This window comes from Symphalangus syndactylus, chromosome 14, assembly GCF_028878055.3.
Source record: "Symphalangus syndactylus isolate Jambi chromosome 14, NHGRI_mSymSyn1-v2.1_pri, whole genome shotgun sequence".
In the NCBI taxonomy this organism is placed as follows: Eukaryota; Metazoa; Chordata; class Mammalia; order Primates; family Hylobatidae; genus Symphalangus; species Symphalangus syndactylus.
Window position 1 is genome coordinate 95,397,484 of NC_072436.2, and position 21,105 is coordinate 95,418,588.

Consider the following 21,105-nt stretch of genomic DNA (forward strand, 5'->3'; position numbering starts at 1 on the left):
CAGTGGGAAATATATTTTATCAGTGTTTTTTTTTTGCATCTGTTAAAATATCATATGGCTTTTGTCCTTGACTATGTTGCTGTGATGAATTATATTACTAGATTTTTTTAAAATGTCAAGTCACACTTTCCTTAGATTAATGGAACTTGGTTATGATACTTTCTTTTGGGTATGTTGTTAGATCAGTTTTCAGTTATTGTATTGCTTATAGGATAATTGTTTTAAAAATGTCACAAACAAATCTATATTCTTAAGCTGTTTTGGTAAGATATTTCTAATTATCTGTTTTCATAATTTAATATAAAGTTGTTTGTAATGGTAGATATCTTTTACACCTGTGCTCAATCTCTAGTTATATCTTCTTTTTATTCCTAATATAATTACTGTATTTGTATCTTCTATCCTTTCTTTTACTTGATTGGTATTGCTAAAAGTATGTTTTTCTCTTAAGTGATTTGTAACTGAACTTTGTTGATCTTTTCTGTTGTATTTTTTTCTGTTAATTTTTGCTTTTAACTTTAACATTTTCTACCTTCTGCTTTCTTTGGGGTTATTTTGCTGTTCTTTTCCTAACTTCTAAGTTAGTCTCTTAGCTCACTTTTATTCTTTAGGTAGTTATCCTCAAATTTTAAAAAATACTTTTAATCAAAATAATTTTAATTGGTTTACATTTAATTGTTAAAAATAAATATTTTCAATAAAAAATAAAATATTTTTCTGTATAACGCAATATAGAAAAGCTCATAAGTCTTAAATATGCACAAGGTAAATAAAGTCATGTATCTACAACCAGAAAAAAAGAAATAGGATAGTTTCACAACAGTGTCTAACATATACTAACAATTCAGTTAATGTTTGCTTTTACTACTATTAATGTTAGATGTTAGTGAAAGCCATTTTTCTTTTAGATATCCTAGCATATTCTCCAATTAATAGTTTTGTGTAGCAAACAGAATCCTGTGAAATTGGAAGGAGCAATACTTCAGAGAGGTTAGGAAGAATCTGATTTAGTGAATATGAATAGTTTAGACTTCATTTTAAAAAACAAGCCAGTCTCCTTTTCTGTTACAACTTGCTTAATAAAATCATTCATGTGTTTCACTTTGTAATTTCTTATAAAATGGCTTATTCTTTTCATTTTTTAAAGGTCAGATACTTCATACTGATGTGGTTTACTTGCATTGTGGACAAGGCTTCCGAGAGGCGGAGAAAATAAAGAGGCTTTTGCTGAATTTCAAGTATGAAAATAAGAAATCTTTTGAATATTTCAGTGGCTCACCCAACCAGAGATACCTTTGAAGCCGCTAATTTGGAGGGAGGGATTAAGGGAGGTGCCTTTGTGAGAGAGAAGGAACCATGTAAAACAGTTCTGGGGCAAATTGCTGGAGAACTGTGAATGTGGAGACTTGAGAAACGCTGCTCCCTTACTTTGCCACCTTCACAAATAAAGGAGGTAATACGGGCAGATGTGAGCAGTTATTCTTCTGTTCCAATTTTCTCCCTCTCTCCCTCCCTTCTTTCCATCTGAGGAATAGATGTGGTTATAGTTAGAAGTTTCAGAAACTGATGATATATTATATAATTTAATCATAATATCTTTATTGTGGCTTAGAATGCTCCAGAGTTGACTTACTCATGTCTGATTTTGGTTCCTTCTCAATGGGAAGAAAGCTGACTTTTTTGAGATAGTGCGACAGTAAAATACTTCTCTGCTGCCTCCTATACCAAATGCAGGGCAGTGTCTTTTATTCTATATGTCTGTGTTTTCCTTATGCAACAGTGGACAGGTTGCTTGTATATATGAGAGAATAAGAGAATCATATAATAGTATTTGTGCATTCTGTACATTTTCTCCGGTTGATTTCAAAGCATGCCTTGAAATTCAGTTTGTCATTCTGTTTCTGCCTTGAAGCTGCAACACAGTAGTGATTGGAAATGGAACTGCCTGCCGGGAAACAGAAGCTTACTTTGCTGACCTGATAATGAAGAATTATTTTGCACCACTGGATGTTGTTTACTGGTAAGGCTGTTACGTATGTCTCTTTTCTTGGAGAAGCATAGGAACTTTAAAGTTCCTTTTGTGATGAATCCTCCCTTCTCTTTTTAAGACGTACATCTTCTTTGCCCTCTAGACCACCTCTTGGTGTTCATGAGAACTTTGCAGGATAATGTAAAGTGTCTGACTCTTGGAGAAATTTGAGACAGGAATGATTAGAGCAGGACAGTCCAGAAACCTCTTACAGAAGCAGCACGTTAGGGCTCAGTTTCATCGGATTTTCTAGGTTATACATTGTGTGAAGGTTCTAGTTAACTATTGAATAATAAGTAGAATGATGTACCAGGCTAGCAGCTAGTAGTAGACTGTGAATAACTTAGCCTTCTTCTCCCAAAGCTTTGAAGCCTATGAGTCATTACCCTTCAGAACTGAGAGCCAAGATAAGTATTATGAATTAAAAAGTATTTCCAGTATTCTTTCCTCATTTATCCCTTGGTCACAAACTTTTATTTCATATAGGCATACGGATAACTTGTGAATAGCTTTGGATTAGAAAGACCCAGTTTCTCTAGTCTTGCCCCTGCATCTGTAGTAGTTCTGCTTTCTTTCACCATTGTTTCCCTCCTTCCTCTTTGGATCTCAATAGTCATGTCTACCTTTTCCAAACTATAGTAGAATATTAAGTCCTAAAGGATTTAATTCTAGGAGAGAGGGTAGTTATAATGGCTGATACTTAACAGAAAGTGATCAAGAGCTATCTCCCACTGCTAGTGAGAAACCTAATAACTAAAAGAATAGTCGACTGATGAGTAGGTGACTGACAGGATCCACAAAGTAACAGAAAGTAAAACCTAACACAGGAAGAACTCTAGGATTTGTGTAGGTAGGCCAAAAGGGAAGGGCCAGGCAGTTAGTATAGTCAAGAGTGCCAAGAGTGTAGTCACAGTCAGTCAGAAAAACAAACTCAGGGTAACAACGGGAGTAAGAGAAGGTGAGGAACAAACTGATAGGTGCCATGGGATCATGATTCAAGAAGGAAACAGAATGAAACATCCACTGCAGAATTTTTCCCTCTTTCTCTTGTAATTTAAATTGGCCTGGGAAATACTGTGGATCTTCCCTATTCTGGGAACTGCAAACGTGCACCCAGTCCTTTTGAGAAACTAATACAAGCACTGATGTAGCTGGTTCAGTTTATTTCAGATACCTTCTTTGATTTTTTTTTAACTTGTTCACATTAATTTCATGTAAATATCTTGCATACATTTGTAGTGGTTATAAGTACAACTTTCAAATCATAAAAATACTAAGTAGTGAAGATGTCTTCAGTTTTTTCTGCATTTGCTTATAGAATATCCCTTTACTGAACTTTAGGCAGTATGTACTATTAGAAAGGAAAGGATGAACTGTGGGGTCAGACAAATCTGTGTTCATCTTTTTATTTTTTTATTTTTTATTGAGACAGAGTCTCGCTCTGTCACCCAGGCTGGAGTGCAGTGGCGCAATCTTGGTTCACTGCAAGCTCTGTGTCCTGGGTTCATGCCACTCTCCTGCCTCAGCCTCCCGAGTAGCTGGGACTTCAGGTACCCACCACCACGCCCGGCTAATTTTTTGTATTTTTAGTAGAGACGGAGTTTCACCATGTTAGCCAGCATGATCTTGATCTCCTGACCTCATGATCTGCCTGCCTCGGCCACCCAAAGTGCTGGGATTACAGGCGTGGGCCACCGCGCCTGGCCTCATCTTTTGTTTTAATCATTTACTAGTTATGTAGGTTTTGAAGAGTTACTTAGCCTTTCTTAGCTTCACTTTCCTTCATTTTTAAAATGGGGAAAAGAATACCTACCTCACAGGTTTTTTAACAGTATTAAAAGTGAGATAACATAAATTACAACAAAACACTAAGGCTTTAATAAACAGTATGTTTTTTTATGAGTGTGTTTGTATTTGTTTATATACGTACTTTTATTATAAATACAAATTATATATCTTTAAAAGTGCTGTGAAATGAGAGGCAGTATTTTCTTATGCAAATTAATAAACCTACATAAAGTTCATTTTCACCTTGATGCAATAGGGATGATAGTAAAATCTATCACTTTGGATAGTAATAATATCTATCGTACTTGTGTAAAATAATAAATCTGTGTATCATGGTATCATGAGATGTTCAGTCTTATTAATGGATATGAATTAGATGCCATTTTAGTTGAGCCGCACCATAGGTGCTGTGGTATGATGTGAAGTATGTGGGCTATAGAGACGACCTAGGTTCAGGCCTGTCACCTACTGCCTCTGATTAGCCATATATTTTTAATCCTCTTTTAGCTTTAGCATCTTCATCTGTGGGAATCTTACTTACCTGTTAGCACCATTGACCACTGTGAGGATTTAAAATGGAATGTGTTATGTATCTCCTATTTTTAAGGCTATTTGTAGTGAATATGTTAAGTGTGGGCTAATCTTTGAGTTTAGGGAGACCCCATTAATATAAATTTTTTTTTTTTTTTGAGTTGGAGTCTCACTTTGTCACCCAGGCGAGAGTGCAGTCGCGCCATCTCGGCTCACTGCAAGCTCCACCTCCCGGGTTCATGCCATTCTCCTGCCTTAACCTCCCAAGTAGCTGGGACTACAGGTGCCCACCACCACGCTTGGCTAATTTTTTATAGTTTTTAGTAGAGGTGGGTTTTCACCATGTTAGCCAGGATCTTTGGTGCCTTCTTTGCACTTTTATGAATATAGTCTCTATTAGGCATTTTCTTTCAGGAGAGCCCCATTTTGTTGCAATTTAAGACTTGCTTTGGATGGTAGTCTTTCTCCTGTAGTCTGTTTTCTCCTTTCTGCTATAATTATGTTGGGTTTTGAAATCTACCCGTGTGGTTAATTATAGTAGCTATTTTCTACGGTTGAACCATTTTTGCAGTTCTGATTTAACTCTACTTACAGTGTATTAGTCTTTTAATGTACTTTTTGCATTTGTTTGCTAATATTATGTGCTTTTGAAGTTTTTAAACGATGCAAATATCTAATTGGAATTTATAGCAAGTGCTTTAGAAAAATCAGCTGTTTAATTTCATTTTATTATCATTTTGCCAATTCAAAGTGCTTATTTGAGAAAACCATGTTTTCTCATCTTACACTTTGAAGTTACATTGAAATTGAAATCTCCAGGCTTTCTCTGGCCATCATTTTTAATAACTTCTGAACAGATAATCTGATAGGTATTTCTATAATCTTGTCAGCCACTCATCCTGAAAAACCTTTTCCAGCCATATCTACCAGCACATTTCCTTTTATCTGTTCCTTCCAACACTGTTTGCCTTGACATGCTGCCATAGGTTAACAAACGCCATGATATATATCCTAATTCATAAACCCCATGAAACCTGACCCATTCATCTATCTTTTCTCTCATTCATTTCTCTCCCTACCCTTAAAATACCTTACGAATCATGATACACATATTATGGGCAAGTCATCCAAAGCTGCAAATTCTAATTACCAAAGGAGCAAAAAGTTAAACTGGAGTTAAGTTGCAGAATGTAACCATGCTAAGTCTCAGTTATCACATACTGAATTGTGATAGTTGAAGTTGAAATGTTCATGAAAGAATGAAAGTTGAAAATGTTCATGAAAAATTCTACAGTTTTATGGGTCATTTGTTTAAAGTATATGCTAGAATGGTTTGCAATTTTCAATCTTTTGACGTATAGTAGGCACTCATCTTGCTTTTGTAGTTATACATTAGTTTGTGTTTTTTAGATTTATACATAATGGAATCATACAGTGTATAATCTTTTACTAGCTTCTTTCATGGAGCATGATTATTTTGAGATTTCATCCTTGTTGCAGAAACCAGTGGTTCTTTTTATTACTGAACAGTATTCATTGTTTGGCTGTATCACGATTAGTTTATTCAGTCACCTGTTGACAGATATTCGAGTTGTTGCTAGTTTTTTGCTACTACCAATAAAGCAGCATGAGCATTCGTTTACAAGTCTGTATGGATATATGCTGTCATTTCTCTTAGGTAAATAGGTGTGGAAAGTCTGTGTTGTGTGGTATATGGTATATGGTATATGTTTAACTTAAGAAATTGTCAAGCTTTTTCCCAAAATGGTTGTACCATCTTACTTTCCCACCAGCAATGTATAGAATTCTAGTGGTGGCAGTGGCAGCCCATCTGGAACAGCTGCTGGGAAGACACCGGCTGCAGCAGGGGAGTTGTGGCTGGGGTTGCATGCTCCACAGGTGACGGGAGCCCCACCTCCTACCAGGTTAGTGGGGCAGGAGCCCCATGCTCCTCGGCGCAGTTGCAGCTGCCCAGCTGCAGCTCTGGATCTGGGCATCCCTGTGCTCTCAGGGACCTGCGATGCCCCTTCCCCCGCAGGCTCGGAAGTGCCTGCTCCAGCTCCCTGGCCTCTCCCTGCTCCCAGCATCCGCTCCAGAACAGAGCAAAGTTGTGGCCGAGCCTAGGCACTGTTGCGACCTGGACAGGTGTGCATGCACTCGGGGCAGTGCTGACACCAGCCCCTGCTGCCTCAGCCTGTTCAGGATTTTGGGCACCAACAAACACAGGAGTGAGGCTGGGGTGGGGTGATGGCTAAGGGCAGCTTGGCACAGGCCTACAGGTGTCCCCTGACACAAACAGCCCACACACCATGGATGCATGTTGATGATGGGAGGCAGACATTCCTGGGTGGCAAGGGGCAGGTCTCAGTGAAACCCCCACCTCCAAGCCAGGGCCTGCGTGAAGTCTGGAGGCCAGGCTGCCAGTTCTGGGTGGAGTCTGTGGCCGGGAGTGAGAACTTAAGGTACTTTTTCCAGACCTGCCCATGGCCACCCATGGACCAATCAGCATGCATTTCCCCCCTTCTGAGCCCATAAATACCCTGGACTCAGCCAGACTGACACAGATGTTGGGACTACCAGCTGTGGGAAGGAGCTACCCACTTTGGGTCTGCTCTCTGCTGAGAGCTGGACACTTGTCAGGAGACCTGTCTGCAGAATGGGGCTACCCACTGCCCATCTCCTCTCCACTGAGAGCTAGACACTTACTGGGATAACCTGCCTGCAGAAAGGGACTACCCACTGTGGGTCTCTTTTCTACTGAGAGCTAGACACTCGCTGGGACAACCTGCCTGTGGAAAGGAGCTACCCACTTTGGGTCTTCTGAGAGCTGTTCTGTCACTCAATGAAGTTCCTCTCTGCCTTGCTCACCCTCCAGTTGTCCACATACCTCATTCTTCTTGGACGTCGGACAAGAACTCTGGTTCCACCAAATGGTGGATCTGAAAGAGCTGTAACACAAACAGGACTGAAACATGCCCTCCTGCCTGCCACGCTGCAGACCTTGAGAAGGAGAAAAGAGCTGCAGCCCTTTGGGGAGCCCAGACCTAGGTGCTCCCTAAGCCAGGGCTATGACACCCTCTTTGGGACTCTGTGGTTCCTGGCATCTCCCACCTTCCAGGCACCACTGCGTTCCCCTCATCCAGATGTGGGTGTCTGCAGTGGTAGTTGTGTGTGATATATCTGGTCCAGCCACAGCCTTGCATGGCACCACCTGCCCTGCCACAGCTGGCACGCCTAGCTGTGCACAGTGGCCGGACCCTGTGCTCACTCACATACTGCTCACCGCACTATGCCTGGCTCGCCCTTGGCAGGGTGAGATCTGGGGCAGTAGCACCAGCCAAGCACAGCCTGCCAGCTTGAGTGAGTGGAACGAGCCCAGGGGTCTGAGCAAAACTCGGACAAAGGCACCACTGGCCACAGAGGTGTCTGGCTGGAAAAGTGACACCCTAAGGATTCCGTAACACTGGTTTCTCCGTATCCTTAATGGAATTATGAAGTTATGGTCAGTGCTTAGTATGGTCAGCCTTTTAAATTTAGCTGCCCTAGTGGATATGTAGTGATATCTCATTGTGGTTTTAATCTGCATTTTCCTAGTGATTAATGATTATGAGCATCTTTATTTGCTTATTTGCCATCCATGTATCTTCTTTGGTGAGGTATCTGTTCAACTCTTTGAATTTAAAAAAATGGATTGTTTTCCTTGTGATTATTGAATAAGAGTATTTTTATTTATTCTGAATTAAGCCCTTTGTCATTTTTTCCCAGTCTGTGGCTTTTCACTTTTTATTAAACAGGATCTTTTGAATAGCAAAAATTTTAGTTTTGAGAAAGTCCAATTTATCAATTTTTTGGTATAGTTTTTGCTTTTTGTTTTCTATTTAAGAAATTTTGGCAAAATCAAGGTTACTGTCATTTTCTTCTGTTTTGTACTAGAAGTTTTATAGTTTTAACTCATTAAGTCTGTAATTTAATTTTTGGAGAATTGACATCCATTTATTTATTTATTTATTTATTATTATTTTTTAAGACAGACTCTTTCTCTGTCGCCCAGGCTGGAGTGCAGCAGCACAGTCTCAGCTCACTGCAGCCTCTGCCTCCTGGGTTCAAGTGATTCTCCTGCCTCAGCCTCCTGAGTAGCTGGGATTACAGGCGCCTGCCACCATGCCCAGCTAATTTTTGTATTTTTAGTCGAGACAGGGTTTCACTATGTTGGTCAGGCTGGTCTTGAACTCCTGACCTCATGATCCACCTGCCGTGGTCTCTCAAAGTGCTGGGATTACAGGTGTGAGCCACCACGCCTGGCCTATTCAATTTTTAATTTCAGTTTTATTTTTCATCTAGAAGTTCTGTGTTTTTCAAATCTGCTTGATGATTCTAACACTTTTTTCCTGGCTATATTTTCAAGCCTGTCTTTTTTTAAACCATGTTAAATCTTGCATTTTACAATCTGTGTGATAATTCTAGAATCCTTGCAAGTTTATTTCTGCTATATGCTGTAATTGCTGGTTTTCTGCTTTGTGATGCTTTCTTTCCTTTTTTGTTCAGTTTTTATGGTAAGCTTTTTATTTTGGTGGAACTTTGTGGGAATTCATTTAGGCCTGGACTGATGGTAAGTTGCTTCAAAGAGGATTTGCATTTGCTTCTGCTACACTCCCTTAGATACTTCCAGTTTGGGATCACTTAAATTAAATTCTCGGCTTGAGTTTTTTTCTGACCACCCAGGTAGTGTGAATTTAGGCAGCAGACCAGACAGATGGCTTATGGTTCCGTATTCTCATCAGCAGTTCCCCCCTACATCAGCCTGTGACTGAGTTTGAGATAGTCCATTTTCGTTGTGATCTCCTGGGGGTAGAGTATAGTGAGTTATATTTCTGTTTTATTCTTATACAGAGGGTTTAACCTAACTCTGGAGTCCTAGCTTTACATGTGTGAGAGTAGGTGGGGGATCTTTTGTTAACATCTATATCTTAGGTAGATCCTGGGGTTTGTATTTTATTCTTCTGGTTCTGTGAAGCTCTGTGAGGCCATGAAACTTGAAAATAAAATGCACTTGGTTCAGCAGATACCCTCAGCTGAAAGTCAGCTTCAGAAATCAAGGTTCCCACATATACTTCATTTTTTTTTTTTTAGCAAAAAAATTTCTTTCTTGCCAACTCACGGATCTCTTTAAGAAGATAGATCTAGTATTTTAGTTGTTTTCAAGTAAAAGGTGAATCCAGGTAGCTAATTTCTCATATTGGTTTTGTATTTTAAATTTTCTTTAAATGTAAAATTTGCTATGTTGAGACACTAAAGACCATAAAAAAGATAGATAATGATCTTTTTAATCATCTAAATATACACTTTTGAGTTAAGAATTACTTGTTTCTTTTAGTTCTTTCCTCAGGATATCTATGCCTCTTGAGACATGTACACGATATAGCCTTCATTGTCTGGCAATTTAATATTCTTTTTTTTTAAAGGATGCTTGAGAGGGAGATCTTGAGAAGTCCAGAAAAATACCAAGAGGAAAATAAAAATTATTGGTACAGTCACTACTCAGAGAATCATATTAATGTTTTTGTATATTTTCTTGTAGTTATTTTACTTATGCATTCATTTATTCAACAAATATTTATCACCTATAAATGTCAGATTGAATGAGATAGACTCAGTAAGGTACAAGAAGAGAACAACTTTTTCTTTACTACCTCCTCTCTTTATTCAGCTCATGTTTGGATGAACTCATGTTCATTCCTGGCTGAAATAATGGACAGGTCTCATAGCCTTTTCAGTCCCTCTTAGTTATTAGCATAGTCTCATTTCAGCAGTTGAAATATCTTCTCTAGTGCAATAATCAGAGCTCCAAACTTGAGATAAGTTCAATTAAATGTCAGGCCTCTTTCACTCCGGAAGATGCTACTTCACTATCGAGATTTGCAGGTTAGTTTATCGGGATTTGTAGTTAGTGTCCTCTCTCTTTTCCTCTTTGTTATTCTTATTTTCCCTAACTCACTAGCTGAATTTTCTGATCCCTATAAGTTTAGTCCTCAGAGTGGAGTAGCACAGGAAAAAAGAGCATGGTCTTAGGAAGTAGGACCAGTTGCATTCTGGGGTAAGGCCCTCTGGGTGGCCCAAATACAGTTGCTGATGCTTCCTTTCATGTGGTGTTATGAAGAATTTTTCTATTTTTGTTTTCTGAGATTTCCCCTGCAAGGAAGCTGTGATGTAGCTGATATCTTCTTTGGTTGACTGGTTATGGCTTTCCTTCTCTAGCCTTGGGCGTCAGACCAGCCATTCTCATTTGCGTTACTTCACTGCTCAGTCCTCTTGGACAGAATCTGTTGAAAGCCTACCATACACTTCCTCCTGCAGGCCCATTTGGCTCATACCTCCTTGCCTGCTCTCCAGTGGGTATCAACAGCTTATCCTTAGCACAGCTGTCTCCCTTTTAAATTTTCTCTCTCTCTCATACCTTATGCTTGCACCTACTCTCTTTCTTACCCATCCTTGCCTTCCTCTTGTACTTTTCTGTGCCCTCAGAGGTAGCTCTTCCTTTTCATTTTTCTAAGGCATGTTTAGCACTCCATACTCTGGGAGCATATGTGAAGCTCATGAGGTGTTCCCAGTAAAGTGCCTTCCACTTGGCATGTGATGGATAAGATATTCTTCTATGTGAAATGTTGAGCGAGCAGGAAAAATGGCATAGCATCCCAATCATCTTCCCAAAGAAATTTTTTCTGTCGACTCTAACTCTTGTCCCTCCCCTCAAAACACACCCATTTTATAGGACACAGATGGATGATTGCTATTGTTGGCAAAACAGGCCTTTGATGCTTTAGCTAGAACAAAAACATTTCATTACTCCTGTTTCGATCATCCAGTCAGCAGAGTATCCCTCAGAACCAAGACTATGTGACCGGCACAGTATTGTGTGCTGGGAACGAAAGCAGTACAGGCAGAGTCCCTACCCCTCTTGTAGTTTGCATTCCAATGGAGAAGACAGACAAAAAGATAAGTGTGTGTGTATTTTTATATATGTCAGTTGGTGAAAAATTCTATATCAAGAATTAAAAGCAAGGTGAGGCGATAGTGACAAGAAGTACGATTTTTAGATAAGTATAGGTATAACCGATATTCTTGGTATGAGACACATTTTAAGAAGCCTCCATGGTCTTTACAATTTGGCATGTTTTTGCAGGGGCTGGTACCGGTTGTTCCTTTCCATGTTTAGTGCTTCCTTCAGGAGCTCTTTTAGGGCAGGCCTGGTGGTGACAAAATCACTCAGCGTTTGCTTGTCTGTAAAGTATTTTATTTCTCCTTCACTTATTTCCAAAATTTTATGGAAAAGAGAACATAATTCCAGTAGAGAAAAACACAAATAAAAATGTTTGAGTGATTGGTTTGCTAGAACAAGTCTTCTACCTATTAGAGTATGTCAGAAAATTGCTGGTGGCTCAAGCCTGTAATCCCAGCACTTTGGGAGGCCGAGGCGGGTGGATCACGAGGTCAGGAGATAGAGACCACAGTGAAACCCCGTCTCTACTAAAAATACAAAAAATTAGCCAGGCGTGGTGGCGGGTGCCTGTAGTCCCAGCTACTCGAAGAGGCTGAGGCAGGAGAATGGCGTGAACCCGGGAGGCGGAGCTTGCAGTGAGCCGAGATCGCGCCACTGCACTCCAGCCTGGGGGACGGAGCAAGACTCTGTCTCAAAAAAAAAAAAAAAAAAAAAAATTCTATCAAGTATTTTTTTTCCCTAGAAGAAAAAAAAGAAAGGAACCTTTCTTGTATGAATTATGTCATTCATACAAGAAAGTTTCTTTGCCAAACCAACTTTGGAACAATTTATTTTACATTTATGTATTTTTCTTAATTTGTTGATGTCTACTAGTAACTAGTATCTGATTTAGCTCTTATATGTTTAATTATATTATGTAATATGCAAATATTCTATTATGTTCTCAATAGAGCACATTGACTTCCAGGGGCTTTGCCACCAGAAAAAGATTAGGAACTAAAAGTAAATTAATTTGTATGTATTGACTGCATACTCCCTGCCAGGTGTGGATTTTACAAGGACATATACACAGCTGAAAGAAGTGTAAGTAACCAAGAATGTGTGTGTAAGAGGGAAGTTACTGATCTGTTAAAAATAGTTCTGGAAGACTAAAACTTAAGAACTGAATCCCTCCTTTTCCTGCTTACCCCCACGTATAGCATAAAAGTCTTTTAATGGTTATCTTTGGGTAAAGAGAGTTAGAAAAGAAATCTCATTGCTTCTAGATAATATCATAATCCTAATCAGTGGATAAAAGAGTAGACTTTTTCAACTTTTGATTTGTGAGATAGGATGATTTGGGGGTCTGGAAAGATGAATAAGTATCAATAAAATAAAACTAAAATATAATTAAAATAAGAAGATATTAAGAGATCTTCTGTTTCTTATTTTATCTTCTGGCCCAGATGAAACATTTTCTGGAGTTCTAGGTGGACTTGTACATAAAATTTTGATACCACTGTTGGTAATTGTTGAGAAATTGTGGAAGCTTGGAGATGAGCCGATGTTATTTTGATGTTCCAGAGGGAAAATAAGATAGGTTATATAAATGACTGAGTGTAATCTTGAACAGGTAAAATTATTATTAAATTATAAAAGAATGGTTGATGAGCACTTAGGTAGGAAGGGACAATAGAACAATAACCACTGGACATCACCATGCATTTCTTACAAATAAAACATTTTGGTCTTAACCTATTTCATTTTCTGTTAGGAAAATTAGACTGGTAGAAACATCTGGACCTCAGCACAGCTATTGATAGTCTCTTAATACCCTTATGGACAAACTGGAGATTTGGTTATGTGGCTCCCAAAAAGATGTTGATTAGCTAATGTGTTGATGTCTGGTTTGAGGTCTCTAGTGTTGTGCCACAAACATCCTATTAGTTAACATTTTAGTCAATAATTCAGTCAAGATTTGGAGACATGCTTTTCAAATTTGTGGACATTGAGGTGTGTTAGAATCAGGACCAAAAAAGTTTTTGAAAGACTTTAGTTTTTGGACCTAATCTAACAATATGAATTTTAATAAGGATAAATTAATTTTGTGATGGTAGGGGGAATTTTTGGTAGAGATTTTTGGATGATTTCTAGGGTTTCTTTTTACTCTGTGGGTGACTTCATCAGAATAACGTGCAGCAGCTCTCCCCTGTCCTGAACCACCTGGACCTTTTTCTTTTGCTTTGGTTTAAAGAAACTTACTTTCCAAAAAATCAGTAAGCTTAGCTATATAACTTAAAATCTATCTAGCTATGTAAGTTCATAATGTTATGAAGTTAATACTGTTTTATATAGAGGAAAAGATGTGGTTGGTGTTATTAATTTCTCACTAGTGCAGTATTTTCCGTTTCACAAGTGGAATTTGAAATCAGGATTTTTGTATTTAAATATTCTGTCTCCTCCATATGCAGTTTTCTAGGAATGATAAAAACCTTAAATCATCCTTGGAAGTTGGGATAGCCTAAATTGTTTTCTGGATATTAAAACTAATACCCAGATTATCATGCCTAGTGACAAGGTGCTGTGTTATTTAAATTTCTCATTTCTTTCTACAGTGATGACTGTGACATTCTAGAATTTTGTTGCCTTTTCTCTATTGATATGCATCTCCATTTCTGCGACTATTATAAACACTGGGCTCTTGTTTATAGGGTTTCCTTGCTAGGATGTTTGTGATATAAGGTAAATTAAAAAATAAAACTGTGTTTTACAATTAATACAATTTATGTTTGTTTTGTTGAAAGGCAGAATGTTTTTAAAAATACATATTTAAATAGACCATTTCAGTGAAGTATGTTGGGAAAGGAGACATAAGGAATGAATAATTTGGGTGTGTGTGTATGTATATGTGTGTGTGGTTTTGAAATACTATTTGGATTTGAATTCAGTTTGACTGTTTTTGATCAAAATAAAATGTTTTACCAGTTTTGTAACCTATACGTTTTTGTGTTCGTGAGTCCAATTTAAATATCTGCAGGAGTTACCCCACCCCCTCACTGTAGCCCCTCTTTCAGATCTTTGTTTATTGACTTAGATTAGAATTGGCCTAAAGCCCAGTGATGGTCATTTCTTGTCTTAAGGTTTTTGGTTACAAATCTGCTTTTGTTGCCAGATCCAATAAAGATTCTGGATTGTTTTTTTAGTTTTATTATAAGTTCTTGCCAAAGATACAATGTATTATAACCAAAACAGATGTCCTGTTTAGACAAGTATATTTAGGCTCTAACAGAACCTAAAATGTAAATTAAACATGTTCAGCATTAGTGTAACAATTGATGAACTTTGGGATTGTATCAGTGTTTTTGATCACCTTTAGAAGTGGAGGAAACAATGCCTTTTTCTCTGTCTAATCTCAGTTTGTGTATGTACAGTTTTACACTCCTAGATACTCCTCCAAACTGACATTTTACTGCCATTTTGAAAATAGAGTGGAATTCACCAATTTCCTGTATACAATTTTGTTCTTAAAGAGCATACATCAGATGAACAGTATTTTCTGTTAGAGACTTCAGTTGAGTAGAAAAGGATGGTTTCTAAGACTAATGCTTGTAAATAGGTAGATGAAATAATTATACATAGACCTTCTTATTAATGGTGTTCTTGGTGAAGTTAAGAACCATATTAGGGTTGTAGTGACCATCCTTTAGGACTTTTAGTAACCATCTCTGTAGATAGGGTCCAGTGCAGTCTTAATTTCTGCTGAATTCTGTGTTTTGGTGAACAACAAGTAATATAGTGAATTCAAGATGAATGTATTTCTATTAAGCAGTGTTAGCTCTTTTTTTCCATCATAGTTTCTAGGGTAAATTAGATGTGTGAGGGATGAGACTGTATTATCAGTGGTTACCACTGAAACCATTTTTCTTTAAGATTGTTGACTCTTTGGCCTATTCTTATCCATATTTTCCTCTTTTCTTTGGGATTAAACAGCTTACTGTTTTGCCTCACCTTTGGCCAACACGTTTTAAAAAACGTATTCGGTTTCTTATTGAGGGAATATCTAGGTTTTTTCTTAAACTGGGTTGTGAAGAATTATTTTGGTTCTCTCTCTGATTTTAGTTGCATTAGTTGAATTCAAAATGACTGAAATCCTTTGTTGAGATCCTTTTCTTTTGGTTGTATAGGACTTGGAGATTCGGGGGCCAGAAACTGATAGTTGAAAATAGTAGTTCTTGAATTCACCTTGTGTTTTATATATTTTTTGGCTGGGGTGGGGGGTCGATATACCTTTATGATTCTAGTGTATTTTATGTGGCTAAATCTTGGTATTATGCTCTCCTAACTTAATGAAATACCTCTTTTAAGTTCCCCACATCCGTACATTTCTAAGGTTGTGCCCAGTTTAATTCCCATTACTTTTCTGCTTCATAGCACTTGCATTTTGAAGGAACCCTAACATTTGGGTTCACATTATGATAATTAGGTTTCAAGGGCATGGGGGATTAAAGATATCTCAGGTCTAGTTGCAGAATAAAGTTCAGAAGCACTTTTAAAACTTGCCTGATTGGTGGGTAGAGATGCTTTTATTTATTCTCTACTCATGCAGCAGTAATCCCTATTTCATCAGGTACCTACAGTGCTGTAATTCTAGACGTGACCTTGGGTCTTGATTTACTTCAGCTCCATTTTCTTTATTAATGTGCCATGAAAGAGGTACGTGAAAGATAGCCAACATCAAAGCACCTTTTAAAGTAAATTGGTTGATAGGAATTCCCTGGTATTTAACACTGTCTGTCAAATGTTTCAGCTAGTTTGCATCCTTTTACAAGCTATTGCTTGCTGCACTAAAAGAAATTTAAAGCAGTTGTTTTAAGTCTTGGGGTTGTGGTGGGGAGAGTGGTTGTGATGGTGCTGATGGTGGTGATGGCAGTGGCATGGCAAAAGTTAGCCGGAGAAGAGAGTAAATGAGAAGTTAAGAACATGTTCTTTTTCAGCTGTGCCCCTCCCAAGATTGTTTTTGTGTTTTTCTTTGGGTTGGGGAGTCTTTAATGCAGTGCTTATGATTAAGAGGAGGAGGCACTCATCTTGGTTATCAGAAGATTGAAGAGGGTGGCCAAAGAAAAGTCATCGAACTTTTGTGAAAGAAAGAATAAAAGGCAGTGTCAGTATCTTATTCAGAGATTGTTCAACCAGTTTAACTTCCAGCCTGTTTATTCTTTATTGAGTCATATGAGAAGAAGCTGTAAAGTGGGAAACTGAGTATGAAGAAAGAACAAAGGACCAGGACTCAGAGAAGGCTTGCCATATGTATTATGGAATATTTATTTTCCTGTAAACATGTTTTAGAGGCTGTTGTCTGTTCTAGGCTTAATATATGGGGGTAGAATTTCTTACAGCTAAGTTTTAAAACCCTGGTTACTTCTTTGTTTCATAAATATTAGTTGGCTGTTTCTCCCTACTTAAGAAAAAAATATTTAAAAGCATTTTATTTTTTGGATTATCACCATGATTGTCTTTGGATCTATTCCTATCGTCTTTATATAGAACTTTCTTAATCTGAATAGTGGAAAATAGAAATTATGGAATGTTTTAGAAAATATTTACTTGCCTTCAAATATATACTTTATTTTCAATTTACTAATGTAGCCTTGACCTGTAGAGATCTTTAAAAGTCTATTGTAATAAAAACTTTTTTTGTAAGTAGTATTTTTAATGTGCATTTTTATGTATTGAAATGCTTTAAAGTCATATATTCTCTTGACATTCTGTAATATTGTTTTCACTTACCTGCTTATCTTTTTATTTATATATGGTGAGTATGAAAATAAATTTCAATCCAGACCTGGACTTGGCAGTTAGTTGAATTAAAGACTTTGGCCTGTAAAGGATAAGAAACCAACACAACAACTGACACAGAGGAGTTTGGTAGTGACCTTTTCTTTTCAAGGAAAGCAGATATGTGAGACAGACTGTAACCATCAGTATAGAATGAGCTACTGAGGTTTCTTGAGGTTTTATGAAGGGAGATAGCCTAGTATGTGTGTGTAGGGAGCAGTATATGCAAATTATTTGACAATTGATCTGTGATGAAGAAGGTGGGTGGAGAGGTACATCTTGCCCATTTGTCTTTGTTTTGTTTTTGTTTTTGAGACAGGGTCTCACTGTGTTGCCCAGGCTGATCTCGAACTCCTAGGCTCAGCCTTTAGTGAGTATCTGGGATTATAGATGTGCTCCAGCATGTCCAGCTTGCCCTTTTGTTGACATAGGCAAAGTAGAACATCTTGCTGTCATTGCCATATACCATATATGGTTCAGCCCTGTATTTGGAAGAGTGACCTCTGGGCTTTAGAGACTGATACTAGGAACTGGGTAGTAGAAAAAAGGTTGGAAGTGCTACACCTTTCTATTCATGCCACATTTCTCTTCAGCCTCTGCCCTGCTCCCCTTCACAGTTAATAGCATCTTCTTTCATATATAGGATGTGTGTCTTTAATAATTTGATATGACTCATCATAGTCATAGACAGTTAGGAGACAGTGAAGCATGATATTGCTTAGAAAGTTAAGATCTTATTTTGTAAGCGCTGTAACTTTCCTGAGGCAGACAGTTGTGGAGTCCTTTGATTGACTTTTGATTCATGCTGCTGCTGCTGCTGCTTTTTTCTTTTTTAAATATTCTGAGGTTTTGTGTATCCTACGAAATTTAGGATCAGCATTGTTATAGCACATGATTGGCCCTCGTGTTGTGTTGTCATTCAAATATATTAATTACAGGCTAGTCTAAATCTTGATTAATAAGAGTCCACCTAGTCAAGGATCGTAAGATACTACTTAGTGATAAGCAACTTGAGCTTGCAAATGAGTCATCACGTTAGCAGTTGATGGGTATATTTTTGACTGATTGTGTTTACTCAATTAATCCATTTACCTAAAATTCCCACTACCTTTTGAAGCATTTTCCTTTTTCCTTTCAACATAATGGTTTTCCTCAATCTAGGACTACATAAGAAGTTTGGTAGGCCACCCTTCTAATTCCTGGTTTGAATTTAGATAGTTCCATTGTTTAAACCATGCTGCTGCCATCATTGCCATTGTCATATTCTACTTCCTATTTTAAGTTATGTCCAGCAATATATTAGGAATATTTCTGGCTCAGAATTCAGATTTTGGTATCACCAAAAATGTGAGGGATATAGATGCAAAGAAGCCTCTGTACTGTCTTTCATAAGGAGAAATGCTTTGAGAAAGTCTTTCTATTCTTGTATGCTGTAATTTCTAGCATTCACTGATTTCCTTGTCTTCAAGGTTCTAGGCTTAATTTGAGTTAAAATTCACTGATTATACAAGAGGAACCCAGATACCTATTTTCTTATCTTCTCTCCTATTTGGGGAATCCCTAACTCAACCCATTTGGGAGACTCTGGTTCTAAATAGGAAATACTGCTTTTAGATGGTTTAGACTTTGGTGAGAAAAGTAATAATTAAAATTTCTACTATGAAATCAGTTTTTTTTCTATTTTAATAAAATTTTTATTGGGTGCAGAAAGACTGGAAGGGTGTTAGGGACCCCTGTTCAGATGTTCGGATTTGGGGCTTGACATTTTTCTCATTCAAGGTTTTTGGTAGGGAAGTATAAGAAGTGGATAAAGAAAGCAGACCTAAGTATATGTCAGTAACATATTGGGCCTTTGAAATATCTTAGTTCTTTCAGGTTTGATTTGTTTCTACTCTTCATTTTTTTACTGCTTTTTCCCCATCTTCCTTCTGACTACATTTCCTTAGTGAGAAGTGACAGGTTTCTGCTTACTGGGAAAATGTAAAATGTATCTGTCTTATTGAATTTAATATCTTGGGGGATATTTGTCTCCAAAATCTAGTGCGTGCACAGAATCCTTTTTTGTCATTATATAGAAGGGAAATACTTCTTTTAAAATCCTCTCTACAGTTAAGCCTGAGATGTTACTATAGTACTGTTAATTATTGACATTTTCACTAACATATTCGGGAATGTTTTGGTTATATTGGATAATTCTTTCCCTTTGACTATCAAAATTTATTTACTCATTCACTCAACACATTTTTTGAGCACTTTTATCTGTACAGTGCTTGGCATGGTAGAGTCAAAGATTTGTAAAACCATATCCACTGACCATTTTATGTTTAACCCAGCAGCCTCTTCTAAGCTCTAGCTTATCTGGATTCCTTTTCAGTTTCGTACACTGCTGTTTTTCCCTCCTGCTTTTGGTAATTGTACTTCTAAGCCTGTTAATCATTTTTTCTAGGCATTCTTGTATCTCTTCCTCACTCTTAAACTTAGCCAACACTCCAGATATTTTCCTCACCCGCTTTGTCTTCTCTGTATATCTTCTTTTCCTTGATAATCTCTTCATCCACTTCTGGAGCTTCATCTTTTGCATCATGTGGGTTCCAAGTCTACATTGTTTCAAGTTCTCACCAGAGACATGGACTCAGATTCAATGGTTTATGCTAGTCTCTAGGGTACCCCTCTGGTACCTCAGTTTCAACCAAATTTAGCTTTTTGCTTTGGCTCCCCCAGACCTATTTTTTAAGTGTTTTTTTATTCTTTTATAAGTCCCTCCTTTACTGATGTTAATTCTCTTGGGCCCAATGTTTGTACTCTTTGATTTCTTATTCTGTCATACACCCCATTCAAACTACCATGAAGTCCTGTTGATTCTGTCTCTGAAATGTATCTCCTATTTCTTCCTTCCGATGCTTCTTGTTTACCATTCTTCTTTTGAGATGTTAAGGCTTTCATGAGCTGGCCTCAACCTACTTTTCATGTATAGTCTCTTGATACTCACTTCTTAACCCAAGACATGGTGTTCATCATTCAAGCATTTATAATCTAGGTCTCCATATTTATTTTTACATTATGCCATTGTGATGCCATTCATTAAGGAATCATACAGTTTAAAGAATTATATAATTGACAGTATATTCATTATAAGAATTAGCCCAGAGTTACAATTACATCCTATATTTTATTAAATATATAAGCTAAAATAAATCCATTTTCAACACTGTTTTATTATTCAGAATTGCCTCGGCTAAATCTCTGCTTATCTACTCCTGTTATTTACAATGAAATTTTGCCTCCTGTTTTCAGTGGCTTCCATTTAAGTGCCCTTTCCTTTCATACCATGTATTCTCAGATACCAGTGATTCCTATATACAAGGTAAGTTGGAATTTAGTTCTTTGAACGTGTTAGGTGGAAGTTTTCTACCCTTTTGTAGTTAAGAGCATAGGCTATGGAATCAGGTTCAAATTACAACTTCATCCTTTACTACCGTGGTGACTGTGCTTAAGTTACTTAATCTCCCTGTGTCTCTTCATCTCTGAAGTGGGGATAATAATAGTATGTATTTCGTAAGGTTTTCTTGAAGATTAAATCGAATAGTACATTAAAAAATACTTAGAATAGTGCTTGGCACATAGTATACAATCAGTAAATATTAGCAGTAATTTTTATTATAACTTCAAAATGTGTAATAATCATTATTATTTTTGCTCATCTTGTTTTCTTCCCTTGGTATACCCTTTCCTCATCCTCTGCCTATCAGAATCTTACCTATCCTTCAGGGCCTGACTCAGATACGTTCTCCGTGAAATTCTCTAACTTATCTCAGGTTAGAATTAATCTCACCGTTGTCTGTGCTCTCCTAAAATTTTCTATGTACTTCCATAACACTTAATATATAGCCGCCTTTGTACTGTACCGATTTATGTAACTTTTTTTTGGAAATTCATTTATGACTGG

The 21,105-nt window shown here is 37.5% G+C and overlaps 1 protein-coding gene across 2 annotated transcripts in view; it reads left to right on the forward strand.

Moving 5' to 3' along the window:
• SRBD1 (S1 RNA binding domain 1) overlaps window positions 1–21,105 on the forward strand; it is a 227,531-nt gene that overhangs the window by 62,698 nt on the left and 143,728 nt on the right. For both annotated transcript variants that reach the window (XM_055241108.2, XM_055241107.2), the window contains exons 13-14: window positions 1,148–1,238; window positions 1,913–2,020. In XM_055241108.2, coding sequence (XP_055097083.1) covers window positions 1,148–1,238; window positions 1,913–2,020 — 199 coding nt within the window. The remainder of the gene's footprint in view (window positions 1–1,147; window positions 1,239–1,912; window positions 2,021–21,105) is intronic.